This window comes from Chlamydotis macqueenii, chromosome 18, assembly GCF_036417535.1.
Source record: "Chlamydotis macqueenii isolate bChlMac1 chromosome 18, bChlMac1.mat, whole genome shotgun sequence".
NCBI classification, from domain to species: Eukaryota; Metazoa; Chordata; class Aves; order Otidiformes; family Otididae; genus Chlamydotis; species Chlamydotis macqueenii.
The window spans coordinates 3,434,940-3,450,014 of record NC_141573.1 but is presented as its reverse complement, the minus strand read 5'-3'; the positions used below and the strand labels follow the sequence as shown (position 1 = coordinate 3,450,014).

Sequence of the window (15,075 nt, the reverse complement as noted above, 5' to 3'; positions counted from 1 at the left end):
ACACGACTGAGTGTATAAATAAATATGTATCTACGTGTGCTAATGTATTTTGGGGAGGAAGAGCGCCGGGTGTAGGGATAACTGCAGAGTTTGGTGCGGTGGGCCTGGCTGGGACAGCCGCTGCTGGCTGTGTGCAAGGTGATGTTAATCACTTGGGACAGCAATTAGTGATCACAGGCAGCGACTGTGAGAGGGGCTTTTCACAAGGGCAGGTAGTGAGGGGACAAGGGGGAACGGCTTCAAACTGGCAGAGGGCAGGAGTAGATCAGACATAAGGAAGAAATTCTTCCCAGTGAGGGTGGTGGGGCGCTGGCACAGGCTGCCCAGAGAAGCTGTGGATGCCCCGTCCCTGGCAGCGTTCAGGGCCAGGTCGGACGGGGCTCTGAGTGCCCTGGTCCCGTGGAAGGTGTCCCTGCCCAGGGCTGGGGGGTCGGAACGGGGTGAGCTTTCAGGTCCCTTCCAACCCCGGCCACCCTGTGATTCTGATTGTGTTTCTGCGGTATAACCGGGCCACCTTCAATGCCCAGTTTTACCTTCTCAAGCCCCACGGTTTTTTTTCCGTACGGGTTTCTGGGCACCAGCAGCTCCCCAGACTGAACCGTTCCCCTACACCCCTCAGAGCTCTCCTCCCCCGCGGCCCCACGGGGACCGGCTGTCTCAGGCTTCCCGCCCCGGGGCCGCCGCGGGCCTGGCCGTCACCGACCGCGTCGCCTGGCAACCCGCGGAAACGGAAACGCGCGGGGCCGGCAGCCGGCGGGGGCCGCCGGGAGCGGGGGTGGGGTCGGTTTGAACCGTTGGCCGCTCGGCGGGGCAGGCTCTGCGCGGGGCGGCCTTTCCCCCGCGGCGGGGGGCCGGGACCCGGCGGCTCGGCTCGGTCCCCCCCGCGTCTGCCCTCGGAGCCAGGCCTGGGAGCTGTGGAGAGCGAGGTAAAGGGGGCGGCGTGGGCCGGGCCTGGGGGGCGTCAAATCCCGCGGACTTCATCACGGCAGCGGGCGGGAAGGGGCTCGTTCGCTGCGATAAATCGCCGCCAGTCGGCTCCAGGCAGACGCGGGGCTCCTTAGGAAGCGGTTTGGTAAAACGCCTGAAGGAAGGGAAAATAGTAAAGCCGGTTGGTTTGGCCCCGCAGGGAAGGCGGCTGAAGCCGGGCGGTGGGGGCCCCGCTGCCCGGGGAGGGGTGCGGGGAGTGGCAGGGCCGGGCCGCGGCTGGGGGCTGAGGGGGTTTGGGTGGGTGGGTGGGTGTGTGTCTGCCTCGGTCGGCAAAGGGCTGTGCTAATTGCGAGCTCAAATGTGCAAAAACGGTGCGTGCTGCAGCTGGGAGACTGACAGGAGATCTTGGAGAACGTGTGCCTGTCTCTTCAGTAGCCCTTAGTGAAACCTGACAAAGTGTCTTCTTACTTGTAACTCATAGCTCTGCTGTTTTTCTTCCTTTCCCCCTTCTTCTTTTAAAAACACCTACCGAAACTAATTCTGATGAAGAAAAACTTACAAATGCGTCTGTGACAAACCCATTCTTGTAGGTTACACTCAATTGCTGTTGTTTTCAAAGGGCCGCTCTTGTGTTTATTTTAACATAGCAAAATATTTAGTTTCCTGTTCCCAAAAGTTGCAAAACTATGCCTTTGCGTGGCCTGAAATGTACAGAGACTTCGTGGTATTTCATCTTTCCTGCTCCAGTGTGAATAATTTTGCAGGTTGCTTTGTGCTCCCCTACAATGAATGGTGAAGAGGAAATATGGGAAAAACTAGATGCGGAATTTGATCACTGCGTTGTGGATATGAAGCCTCATGTTCTAAAACTACAGCATAGGTCAGGTAAATATGGTAAAACGTGCCTGTAGAGAAGCGCTCATAATAAAATTCTGGATTACTGGTAATTATTATGTGTACTTGTATCACTTTCTTTAACCGGATGCTTAATGCCTGATGTTACACGGCACTATCGCTATTTTGAGGGAGGGTTTGTACAACATCTACAGGTGGAATTTTTTAGGTACCTATTGCTAATGTTTGAGCTTCTCTGCCTTATCTTGGTGATGTAAATGTGCTTTTGCATAAATACTTTAACTTCTCTATTTTTAAAACATTAATTTAGTAGAAAATAAAAGCTTCTAAAAGGCATTGTTTTTGAGATTGCACTTACAAAATTGCAAATATTTTTTAGAGACGAGATATTTAAAATTTGACTTAGGAATGTCTGATAATATAAACGTCAATTAATAAAGGATGTTTATAAGTGTAATGATTGGAACAAACTGGCTATTAGTAAAAGCATGAACCCTACAAGTTAAGACCTTGCTTTGTAAACCTTTAATCAAATGAATAGTTTCATCACCTGGTAGCAAAGCTTGTATAAATAGAGATTTTTAAAATGAATGTAGATTTATAGCATATTTAAAGTATTAACACTCATGCCAGCTGTATGTTGTAGTTAAAGGCAGTTCTTGCAGTGAGTTCAGAATTCCTGGTGACTTATGTGTCCTGTACTTACTAGAGAAATTGATTCTGAACATGCTGTTCCTAGAAGTCTTGTAAACTTCTGGTAAACGTGAATTTATAGAAAATATTTCTGGATGACATAAATTTGAACTGTTGTTAAGGACTTATTTTTAATCTAGATACTTAACCATTTTTTCATTTGGTTCAGTCATTTGTTTTTTTTTTTTTTTTTTTTGTTTTGCCTTAAACTTTTGGGTAGAAAGGAAACATCTACAAGATTGGTGACCAGTAATGGCTTCTGTTATTTCTATGTGTTTGATTTACTCTGAAAATGTGTAGTAATTATGTTTATCTATATTTTTAGAACGACAACGATGTGCACTGTGGATTAAAAAACTATGCGAACCCTCAGGAGCAGGCACAGGAGTAGCAGGAAGAAAGAATCGGAATCTTTATGCAAAACTTTTGCTCCACATGCTAAAGCGAGGTGTGCTGGAAGGTCCTTTTACGCATAAACCAGAACCAGGAATACTGAAACCTTTCCCTTCATACATGGTGAGTGTAACTTGCTTAAATATATTCTGGACATACTTTTAAGTCTTTGAGATGCCATAAATGTGGAAACCAATTCTGAATGAATTCAGTGGAGTTGCGTGTGGTAAATACAGATGTTTATGTTGCATATCTTGTTACTGGTGTTGGAAAAATCTTTCAATGTGGGAAACCTTTTATGAGACTTGTTTCTTCTTCAAAATTCAGGTTCTCAGAAGGCTTATAAAAATAAGTATTCTGAAGGGACAGAAAGATTTTTTTTTTTTTTTTTTTTTTTGTCGTCTAGTTCTTTGAAAGGTCGAAATAAAAGACTTGAGGCTATATTCCTCTTAATCAGCAGGTGGTTCTTGTGAAAGGAAACATGTCCTTAAGTCAGGTGACTTAATTAGTCTGCCATTCTGGCTTTTGCCATGCACTCTGGCTATTTAAACTGTGCAAGAAGAGATAACAGTATTTCATCCACATATTGTTAAGCTTGCAGTTTGTTTTCCTGAATATACCGTGGCAATAGTTTGCATTAGCTTTATTGAGATAACAGTCCTAATTTCTGCTAAAATTACCCATACTGAAAGAAGTAAAGTACTGGAAAACATTTACACCATTGCCTGTTGTACTCATTTCCATGGGTTGGGAAGGTAATATTTGCACACCTCACTGACTTCATTGGAAAAATAATTTTTATACTGCAGATATTCCTGCAAGAAATGACTTTAAGAATGTAAAGAATATATCTGTGTAAATATTTTTCTAATGCTGATTTTGCATTTATTTTAATTATAGTCAATTTATTTTGATGAATCGAACTCAACAAGAGTTCAGAGTAGTAGTCCAGACTGCTTACCTGACTGGGTAATGGGAGAACTAGGAAACAGTGAATCTAAGCATGAGGAGTCGTGGAGGATGTCTTCTAAAGAGGAATCGCCTTTAGCGACACCACTTACACACGAGTAAGATTTCTGCATTTGCTTTATTCACTATTTGATTCATATTTAATAGATGTTTGATTTGATAAGCTCCATCTGTAGGTTTGAATTTGTATGTATGACTTTATTACAGTCCTTCATGGACTTATCTTGAATATAGTGTTTGTACTTTGTATACAGAAATTCTGGTAATAGCTTGTAATGTAATGATGACTTTTATACTTTTCTGTTATTATATCCCTCCTTTTTGTTGTGTTAAGTCTTCTTCCATGTCCCATAGCTCTATCCTCTTTCCCTTCCTCTTGTTCATGTTCCAGTTACAGACACTTAGCATGGAAAATCAATAGGCCAAACTGATAGTCTGAGAAATTTAGCAGCAACTAAAGAGAAGGCTTTATAGTGATTTGGACTGGTGGTTACTGTGGGGTACTCATGACTTGCACAACGAGCCTCTTTCCTAACACGGAAAGGATCACTGTCCACTTCTTTGCACCAGTCTTACCTCTCTTTCATGTTAGTATGCTCTGTAGAATTGGTAATATCCTCTGTAGACTTCAAAAGTAGATGATAGCTATTGTTCTGGCATTCTAAATATCTATCAAATAAGCTTTTACTCTGGTTGTGTTTTTCAGACCTCAAATATTACGGTGGCAAAGCACAGTGGTCACAAGGCAAGAGACAGAATTCATATACAGTTACTTACCTGGGAGAGGGAAGCACAGACAAATGTGGACAGGCAGTAAGGAAGAAATGATGTGGTAAAAGACTATAGATACAGAAGACTCTTAGACTAGATTTTTCTTAAAATAGATTGAAATAGTTGCTGTTCCCTTGGGGTTCTTGTACAGCCCTGTTTTCTGCGTGCTGATGTATGGAAACTGGAAAGTGATATTAACTAATGAAGCTGGGGTGGATTAGTCTTCGCTGTTTCCATACAGTTCAAAATACAAAGGAATGTACAGTAAGCAAGTGAGAAAAACCGTGGGGAGAGCAAACGTATAATATTTTTTTAAAAATTGTAGGCTAGGGTTATAATGCTGAAAGGAGCTTTTATATCATATAGTTTTAAATTGTTGGTTGTTTTTTTTTTTTTTCTATAGACAATAGAAATATAAACAAGCATACAGGTGGTAGATTTAAAGGATATTCTGTCATTGTTGCTCACAGGTTTCCTAGAGGAAACAGAATAGTGACTCCTTGCAGATAAGCAAGTTTTGCTGTTCTGTGACAGATGAAGAAAAGTTAGTTGTGTACAAAGAGAGAGGGATTTGATCCATCTTATTAAACACTTACCTGTTTGTCTTGTGTTTCATCATGGCTTCTTTACAAAATAACAAGATTTCTTTATATTTCCTGTAAGCTTCATGAATCTTGGATTACAGAAGGTCAGCCTAGACCGGCTATGCTTGTTAAAACTCACGAGGCTAAAAATCAGAGCTGCTGCCTGTGGGATGCTCTGCTGTGTTGTTTTGTTCTCCTGTATGGGGAGGACTGTTTGCAATGACTCCATCCTTGTCTGAACAATCTCTCTATGAGTTTCATTTAAAACTTTTTGATTTATATCATGCTGTCTGCTACAAATACATGTGCTTTATTGGTGACTGGCACCCCCTATATATAGATCTGACATGTTTGTCATTAGGATAACGCAAACATTTTGGTATTGCTCATTTGCAGCTGTACAGCAGGATCATGAATATCTGTAGCTGCACCTTGTTATGGCAGTCCGTAAGACAGTCTCTTTTTGTAGGTTTGCAGGAGCCAGTAAGCTTAAGCTGCATCCTTAGTTCCAATCAGTTGGATACAGAGCTGTTTACAAAGCAGGTAAAGGGATGAAATGCATCAGGTTATTAAGGCTTGTTTTCCTGTTGGCTTAGAAAAAAGTCCCTGCAGTATTGAAGGTGTGCCAAGCTGGTCAGCTGGACACTGTTAAAAATCATAGGCTTTTCTTCTGTCTTATTTTTGGGGAATGTTAGGTAAATATTCGTTTAATCTACATTCTATTCTTAAATATTTCCTTTCTAGTTTTTCCTATGCAGTGCAACTTTGCACTGATATCAAGATCTGTGTTCCTTTTTTTTTTTTAATGCATTTCAGTCGTGGATAGAGTGCCTCTTGTTTGCTCTTTTTGAAGTTTAGTTAATGTTCAAACTCTCTGAAATCCTTGGTGAAAAAAACACTTGTAGAGGTAGGGTGCGAATATTATTCAAAACCCAGTAGACTCTGTGCAAGAGGAAGTGTTTGCTCTATTTCTATGTGAAACTTCTCGTTTGGTTTCATTGCATTATAAATGTACTCACAAGTTTTGTTTCGGAAGTCTCATGCTTTTTTGTGTGTGTGTTCACTTATTTTTTTGTAAGCAGTTATATTAGCTGTTTTTTGGGTTTTTAAAAGCTTTTCATCTGTCATTTGGATAGATGACAGATAGTCACTCTTTCAAGTTCTATCACATTGATACTGAGTATCGTGAAACTCTTCCTCTTATGTATCCATTAACTGTGTGTTCTTCTGACAGTCACTTAGAAAGCTGCTCTTAGGACTGATGCATCTCCTCTTTCAAGTCCTCCAATGTTAGTACTAAGAGGTCTTCTGGTTGCTTACACACGAATGCACTGATACAAACTTGTGGTTTTGATAGCAGACTTGTGGTTTAGGAAGCAAAGGTGGAGAATGGAGAAATTGCCAGCTGTGTTACCAGATTACTGCTTTAGGCCTGGTGACGTAAAGAACGGTTGCAAAGAGCTGTCCAGATACCCTCAATTAAATAAATTATTTTACCTTATGAAAAGAAGGAATGTATTACGCTTTAGAAATGCTTTTTGAGACCTCAGCTAAATCTGTGTTAGATAACGTTGTGCCATGTCAAGAGACCTGGCATGGATCTGATCAGATGGTCTTGGTCATTTGGAGTAGCATCATCATGAGAAGGTGTCACTCTGGTTATTAGAAGCAATAAAGTGACGTCAGCACAGCTCTCCCCAATTAGGCCCAGTCCACCATATTGATATCTCTACAAAGCCATACTTGAGGTGTAAAAATAAACCTAACTTCTACAAATTCTTGGTTGTATTGTCAGCTGGGGTGTTATTTCAGTGGGATGAGGCAGCATACTCCTCCCTCAGCATCCAACTGGTCCTTGACCCCATTTGAGGAAGGCTGAGGTACAGTTCCTCCTACTCCCTCCTTTGTGTTTTTTTGCCATATTTTTTTCTCTCTTCACTACCTGGATTATAGTAGAATATTGGAAATCTGACCCGTTTTCCTCATTCAGTATCTGAACCTAACATTCAGCTTGGTCTGGCAAAATTCCCTAAGATGTGAGCAGGGCAGTGAAGCTTTATTTAATTTACTTTTTCTTTTTTGTCCTATGGGACCGTAGAAACACCTACATTGGTGATCAACAGATGGTTCCTGAGACTCATTGCATATTATTTCATGCCAGGAGAAGCCAGTAAATGTAATGGAGTAAAGTGCTGGTTTAAAGAAATTTGGAAGTGAGACTTAGCTGGCTCTGCTCATGGGTGCTCATACCGAGAATGGAGCTGTCTAAGGGAATCTGAATTTATGTGTTGGCGTAGAATTTTGATATCTCTATAGATTACATAAATTAATCTTTCTGACAATGAGAAGCATGTTAAGTGTGTGAGTTATGCAGGAAGAAATGCTGAAGGTAAATGTTCAGCTGTTACATTTTGTAGAAATAGCTTATGTAATACTTATTTACATGTGTCTGCGTTACGATGTTAGCTATACTCGCTTTGTATTTACAGTTTTGAATGAGTTGTCAGTGTAAGTAAAGACGTAAAGCATGAAATATTTCTGGGATCTGCAGCTCAGAGAGAGAGCCAGCAGATGGTGATCTTGTTACGTTATAGTGTGTCTGCTTGGAATGTGCATTAGGAAAACTGCCTCCATAGGCATGTAATGTATGCAGTGCGATGAAAATTTTGCATTCCAACTGTGACTCAGTTCTTGCAGACAGACTACAACATTTTTCTTATGGCAAAACAGATAATGTCAGTGAGAAATGTCTGAGTAATTTTTGATGTTTGTTTATCTCAAGATTCTCGCCTTTAAAAGAAGCAAACAAATAGATAAGTTCTTTTCTTAGTTACTTTTATGTTGCTGTATACATACCTTATGTATGAAGATTTTGGCTTTTCTGTAAGAAGATGTTTATCTGGCTAAATAAAAAGTAGATAGACAAACCTAACTTGCAAACTAGGGTGCAAATGAATAAGACTAAGCCAGCTGGTGCTAGAAAGGTGCATCTTTATTTTGAAACAGGAGAGAATTGGTTTTGGGAATGTGTAGTTTGGTTTGAAAAGAAACCTGGTCTTTGTGACTCCATAGGAAAATTCTACTGTATGTTTATAGATTACGCTTGACAAATGTTGTTAAAGGTTAGTGTGTAGCTGTGCTGTACCAGGAGGAACCAGTGAGTTTCCCTCACTTTGTTCCTAGTAGGAAATTATTTACTGATCTCTTTTGTTAGCAGCAAATTGCTTCCTTCTCCCATGTTAGCTCACTGCTTTGGCTGAAGCAGGAGGTCACAGGGCTGGTGTCAAGGCTCTGACCGTTCTCCACTCACCTGCCATGGGAGGAAAAAGAAATAATCTTGTGATTTCTGGAGCCTGGCTCATGTTAGCAGAAGGCTGGAAAAGGGACTGAATGGGTAGTATATGCTTGATATGACCAGAACTGCCGTCCATCCGTAACGGTCTTTTCAAATTCTGTTTATAGAATCAAGTAAAGCAACTTCCTTTTCAACTCCTCTTCAAAATAGCAAAAACAGAACTAAGAATGTATCTAGACTTTTTTTCCCCAGTTTGTCAGTTTAAAAATGTTATGGGTAACTTGTGTTGTTTTGAATATTCATTGATATTCCTTAATCTCTTAATGATAGGGCCATAAATTCTATTTTCTCTCATTTTAAATGATGGGAATTTTATTGAATTGTTAGGTAACCTGAGTATTGTTCAGAAAAGAAATCTGATAAAAGTGCAGATTTACTGACCGGCAAAGATTTGTCTCCTTTAAATGAAAGATAATTTTGTTCCAGATGAAATCTTGGCAAGAAATGCATGATTTGGAATGCTAGAGCCAGTAATTTTTTTCCTCTCAGACTTTGCTTATCTAAACTATTTACTGCTTTGTAACTGTTACTTTGCATCCATGTATGTTGTTGGTATTTACTGGTGCTGGAAGGGAAGGTATGCTCCCAGTTGTTCTATTTCACTGTTCCCTGCTGTTTTGATGAAAGCTGGGGCGGTGTGCTTCTCAAAAAGTTAGTCTGTGTTTGTCTTCCTAGAAGTGACTAGTTTACGTTGTACATCCACCAGTTGTCTTTCTGTTCATAAACACTTAATTCATCTCAATGTCTTTTTGGCATAACTTACTGCCTAATTTGCTGCCAGATGGAAAGAATGAACAGTATTTTAATGGTCTGGCTTGATTTTAATACAATATAGCTAGTTGTAGAAAGGTGAATGGACTAACAGGAGTTCTTACTTTAATACAAGTGGATTTGACATTGGAGTATATACCAAAGGATGTTTCACTACTGTTTTGGATCTTTTGCTATATCAATTCATCTAATAAACTCTTACGATTTTTATTTTATTTTGTTCCAGGCTGTTCTTTTCTTTAACTGTTCTATAGTTGAGAAAGATCTATTGACCAGGGGCGTCAGTGAAGGTTATCTTTACCTGTCTGCTATTCTTAGTTTCCTTTTGTTCAAATGTTTTATTTATGACAAGAGCTTTTCCAAAAAATCCATGCCCACTTTTTTTTTCCCTACTGGTCAGAGTACTTGTTCATGCTGTACTTGTATCCCGTCTTGTGGGCCTTTCTTTACCATCCTCCAATATAAACCACTTTAGTCCAGAAAATAGAGCTGAAATGAAATGCAACACATACAGTCTTTATACTTGTTTCTTTGACATGTTGCTTTCCACTCTGGCTTTTCAAGTCAATGCTTTTCCATTGAGCTGTATGTGTAGTTCTTGCCCTTATCTTCGTGTTTGTCTGTTATATGAAGGTATACCTTGATCTAACCTCACTTTTTTTTTTTGGTCTTCCCAAAGTCTTCTCCCCTATGGTGCAGCCAACCATCACTTTCATTCCTTTTTCTTCTCTGAGTTGCTGGACTTTATCCTATGCTGTCTCATATGTTGAGCAATTTTGTTTCAAAAACATTGTCTTAGATCAGCCTTCTTGGTTAACTTAGATGTATTCTAAAATCTGTTGGGAGATGTTGAATCACATAGTAACTGAGAAATGCAAGGAACACCTTTTTAATGTACTGTAATGTATATTTTTGACGTTTTTTTAATAGCGTGATTGAGGGTTTCTGTTTGCCTTTAACAAGAAATTTTTCTTTTTTTGTTCTACAATTTTTGATCTTCACATCTTGACAATTACTTTCTCTTGTATATTTTAAAATAGTTTATTTTAAGATTAACATCCTTTGTGTGCCACAAGTTGTTGAAAATGAATTCTTCTCTTTCTGCTTACTCTCTTTGTTAATAACAGGGAAAGATTCAAGTACAATGAGAAGCCACCGTTAAGATCACATTCCATGAGTCCTCCTCACCGGACGGATGAAGATAACCTAGCCACGCCACAGTCTGTAAGATGCTTCTCCTTTTTGTTGTAAAACTTGTTCTAGTTTCGATTAATTGTTTTTGTGTATCCCTGTAAAGCTGTTATTTGTGTGAGTTATGATTCCAGAGTACAAGCACAGACATTTGGGATGGAATGATAGGAAGGACTAAAACTCATCAAAATCTGCCCTCTGCATGTGCAGGGGAAAAGAATTTCTTGCATGATACTCTCCATTCATCCTAGTAGTTGATCTCTATTTAGTGTAGTGGTTTTTGTTTGCTGCATTGTTTTCTCTAGGCTTGGCAAACTGACTGTATTGACATCATCTTGTGTTTTGCAATAGTAATTATAGAGAGTTGCATAGATGTCTTTGGCTCCTTTTAATGATGGTTTATCTCTGAAAGAGTGAATTTTGGACAGTTTGTTTTATCAAACTTTCCGCAACTAGCATTATGGCTGATGGAAGGACACTAAACAGACTTCATGTAAAACCTTTTTAATCCAAAATATTTAATGATGTTGTATGCATAATTGCAAGCATTTAAACTGAAAATTACTCCTGGCAAATATATGTTATCAACAAGTGTGCTGTTTTCCTTCATGAATGTGTTCTGTAGCCTTGTAGTGACCGGTCTTTACTACTGGAGACGTCTGTCTCCTGTGGTTCCTTCACCATAGCCAGTGCACCTATAATAGCTCTCACTCCTCCATCAAATGCACAGTTTGCTGTATGTACGTTGTAGGTCTGCCTACACTTATTTATTTTTTTTATTAATTGTATCAGCAGAACAGTTCAGAAAGATTGCAGCTGGAAGTGGGCTGATGACACCTGAGCAATTCGTATAGACTGTTCTTACTGTTCTTTATGGGGCACAGTCAAGAACTTATGAGGTCATGAAGTGCAAGTGGGATAAACTGGAAACTTGCTTCTGGGGTCTGTCTTTCTGAGGAAAATTGTATTTTGCTATGCATTTGGAATAGAGGACTAGCAAGGGGATGCTTTATCATGGCAGGCTAGAGATGGTCTGTGGGCAAAAATTGAATGTCTCTGCTCTAGGCTCTGGTTGGTATGAATGTACTTATGTGTGTGTTGATTGTACGTATACAAATGTAATTTAAAAAAGAAATTGAATCATTAAAAATAAAAACAGATGCTGGATTTACTGAAGTTGTCCTTGTTGGTTTCCTGTTTGTTTTACTTAACTTAAAGAAATATTTCTTATGGAATAGTTTGATCTTTTTTTGGGGGGTATGGGGGTGGAGGGGGAAGGATTTCCTTCAGTTGAAATCTGAATTTGGGCTTTAAAACTCTTTGGTTTTTTGTTGTTTTGTTTGGGTTTTTTTCATTTCTGACTCTGCCACAAGCTTCCAGGGCAATGTTAGACAAATCACTGCACTTCATTGTTCTTAATCTCCATCTCCAGGCTTTAAAAGGGCCTTTAAGTGAAATAATCCTCTCTTGCTTTGCCAAACAGTTTGATGAACATTTGGCTGGCTGGAACAAATAGGATCTTGTTCTGTTGTCAGTGACGCACAAATGTTCTGGCGTAATTTGGGCCCAGGTAGAGGAACAGGGAGTCTTTTAAGAAACATTAAGAAGTGCCTCAACCAAGTGTCAATTAACTGAAGTCAAAGCTCCATTCACTGTATGTTCATAATGAATGAGCAGATTTAAAAAAGAAACGCTTGTGTGCCAATACAGAAACCTTTTTCCAACAATGAGACAAATTAATTCATGCTTCCGTGTTCTGTTTTTTTTTAAATAGTATTATATCTCAGTGAAGGAAAATTTTCTGTACCAGCTCCCCTATTTGATACATTAGATACAATCAGTAGTTGCTGTTGTCCTACAGTAAAAACTTTATTTTGAGAGACAGAGCCTTGAGGAGTAGTACCTGCAGTCCTTACTGAATGTTGGAAACTCTTTCTGCAAAGAGGACTCCTAGCCTTGAGCTGGGCAGCAGCTGCTCCATCCTCTGCTTTTGCAGCTCTGCACACTGTGACTATCCTTGCCTTGCTCTGGTTTCCCTGAATTATTTTTTGTTTATTTGGAGGCTGATCAGGTGATCTCTGAATTCTGGATTAGTCCCACAAAAGTTACTGTGGAGACAGTTCATTTCTAGAATAAATATGTTGCCTGAAGAATGGAATATTTTGATTTTTGTTTAGTAAACTCACCCTTTGCAAAGGAGACCATTGCTTTGGCAATAAGTAAAATAAAGAACAACGTTTAAGTGAGGAGGCAGGCTAATTTATCCCCTGAATTCCTTTCTTAGCACAGCACCCTACTGGTAACTGAGCTATTTAGATTAAAGCTGTCAGACGTATGACGCTATTAGGAAAAGCAGTGTAGGGATGGCCAAGTCTAATGAGAAGTTTGGGGTTTTTTTGTTTTTTTTTGTTTTGTTTTTTTTTTAACCTGTATATCTGCCAGCTCTTCTGATGTTTTCTTCGACTTTTTTTATGTTCCAGGACCATCGTCATAAAAAATCCATTTCTTTGGATGACAGTGACCTTGAAGCACGTCTCAATAGTTGGAATCTTGGGGTAAAATAAACACAGTATATTACTTATTTATTGACTTGAAATGTAAACTCCTTGGTAGTGTAGCCTGCATCTCAGAACGTCAACAAAACTTTATGTAGGAATTAGTCTTTTAGAAATGGTAGTGCTTAAAAAGATTATTATGACTACAAGTCACCTTGAGAAGAAAACGTTTAAAAATGCCTTATTTTTAAGCAATAATAATCTTATTGTGTGTAATTGTGTTACTGATAAATCAAACAAAGTAGTAATTCCTGCTGGTCAGGAATTGCAGGTCACCAAATGTCTTACTCATGTTGAATTTTGGACTGTTCCTTGGTAACTCAATAACATTATTTTGAATTTATGCTTGTATAAATGAAAGAAGAGTTTGGCTTTATGTATTATTATTTTTTTAAGGAATACAGAGTTTGCAAGCCATTATCTTTTTCTTTTTCTTTTTTTTTTTTTTTTTTTTTTTTTTGCCAGAGTTTGCCTCCTTTTGGAAGTGTTCAGGAGGCTCTTCAGTGTGTTTAACCTCTTTCCTTCCCTTTTAATAATTAGAATCTTTAGACAAGCTCTGTGGCCCTTCCTCACGGAAAGAATAGCGTGTTTGTGAATTTACGTTGCTGAGGAAAGAATCTGCCTTTGTGGAAGCTTTCTAAATGCAGATTGCTTTCTTGCTTTGCTTCTGAGGAAGAAGGAAGTCTTGACCTTGAGACAATCCAGGAGGTGCCTGACTGCTTTCTCCAAACTGAAAGTAGAGATTAGTGAAAGTATTAGTTTGGGTGCATGATATTGCTCCTTGGAGCACGTTGTCTTTTATAGAGTAAGACAAGATCAATTTCTAGCACTTCCAGACTTAGATGAATATGTTTTTCAGGAATTTTAGTTCTGTAAAGTGAGGAGAGTGGACCTCTGTAAAGCTTTTCAATAGCAGTCAACTCCACTTTGCTAAGTGCTATGCAGGTGTCTGAAACAAATGTGCAAGCGCTCACTTGCAGATTTTGGATATCTGGGCTGTATAAATACCTGGATTATATGAACAGGTAGTTGTAATACCTTGAGCTTTTAAAGCTGCTTTAAGGGGGAAACTTGCTCATGGCCATTTTACAAATTGTTCCAATTGATGCTGACAAAGAATCTCTTTCTATCCAACACTTTGATATCAGTGTTGATCTGCCTGCTTGCTTATCTCTTTAATTTTTTTTTTTTCTAATTGGAATTCCAGTTTGCAATCGTGTTGATAATGGATGGTTATTAAACTGTGATGATCTGCCACAGATATGGGAGCTCTCTTGGATAACAAATTGGCTACCATGACACATAAATCAGTTTTTCAAGTCTCCTCTCCAAGGATGGTAATTAAACAAGTTGCTAGTGAGAGATTTTTGCCTGATAAGACTTGTTGGGAGTTACCTGACAAAGAGGATTTGAGGTGGTAAAAGAGAGGTCTGTAAGTGGTTGCTGTTGAACAGCGTTTCCCTGCTATGGATCACGGCCTCCGATGGGTTCTTCAAGGATCAGGAAGTTTTAAGTAGAGTTTCATACTTAAAGAATATGTGATTACTAAACATTTTAAAAACCTGCTTACTAATTTACAAGCGATCCCACCTCAGATACAGAAGACCCTTCACCTGAAAGAACACTTCAATAGTGGAGGAAAGTTAGAAGAGCAAATACAGAATGGCTTTCACTTTGAACTGCCAGTTATAAAAAACAGTTGTCTTTAAAAAGCTTTTCAAAATTTCCTTGACTTTTTTGTTTTTTTTTTTTTTTAGTTTTATTTGCATGTCAAGGAATAACTGGTGAATCAAAGTTGCTAGTCTGGCAAAGAATGTGTGGCTCTGTATGTTTGTTTGGTTTGGTTTTTTTATTTTTTTTTTTGCGATGATGGAGACAGAGGTGATCCTGGGAATTTCGGACAAGTCCTTAAACAGACTTTTCTTATTAAGAATCCTTGAAATTTTAGGAAGCTATTATTGTGAGCAAGTATAAATGGAGAATGTGCTTTATTCAAGAATCTGCAAGTACC

The 15,075-nt window shown here is 39.2% G+C and overlaps 1 protein-coding gene across 2 annotated transcripts in view; it reads left to right on the top strand.

Moving 5' to 3' along the window:
* The first annotated feature begins 819 nt into the window (after positions 1-819).
* CEP112 (centrosomal protein 112) overlaps positions 820-15,075 on the top strand; it is a 163,427-nt gene continuing 149,171 nt past the window's right edge. Inside the window, exons 1-7 of one of the 2 annotated variants that reach the window (XM_086762478.1) lie at positions 820-926; positions 1,692-1,812; positions 2,801-2,991; positions 3,769-3,935; positions 4,544-4,582; positions 10,446-10,542; positions 12,990-13,064. In XM_086762478.1, the coding sequence (XP_086618604.1) occupies positions 1,713-1,812; positions 2,801-2,991; positions 3,769-3,935; positions 4,544-4,582; positions 10,446-10,542; positions 12,990-13,064 (669 nt within the window). In that variant the 5' untranslated portion in view covers positions 820-926; positions 1,692-1,712. The remainder of the gene's footprint in view (positions 927-1,691; positions 1,813-2,800; positions 2,992-3,768; positions 3,936-4,543; positions 4,583-10,445; positions 10,543-12,989; positions 13,065-15,075) is intronic. The other variant, XM_086762479.1, reaches the window with a different exon arrangement.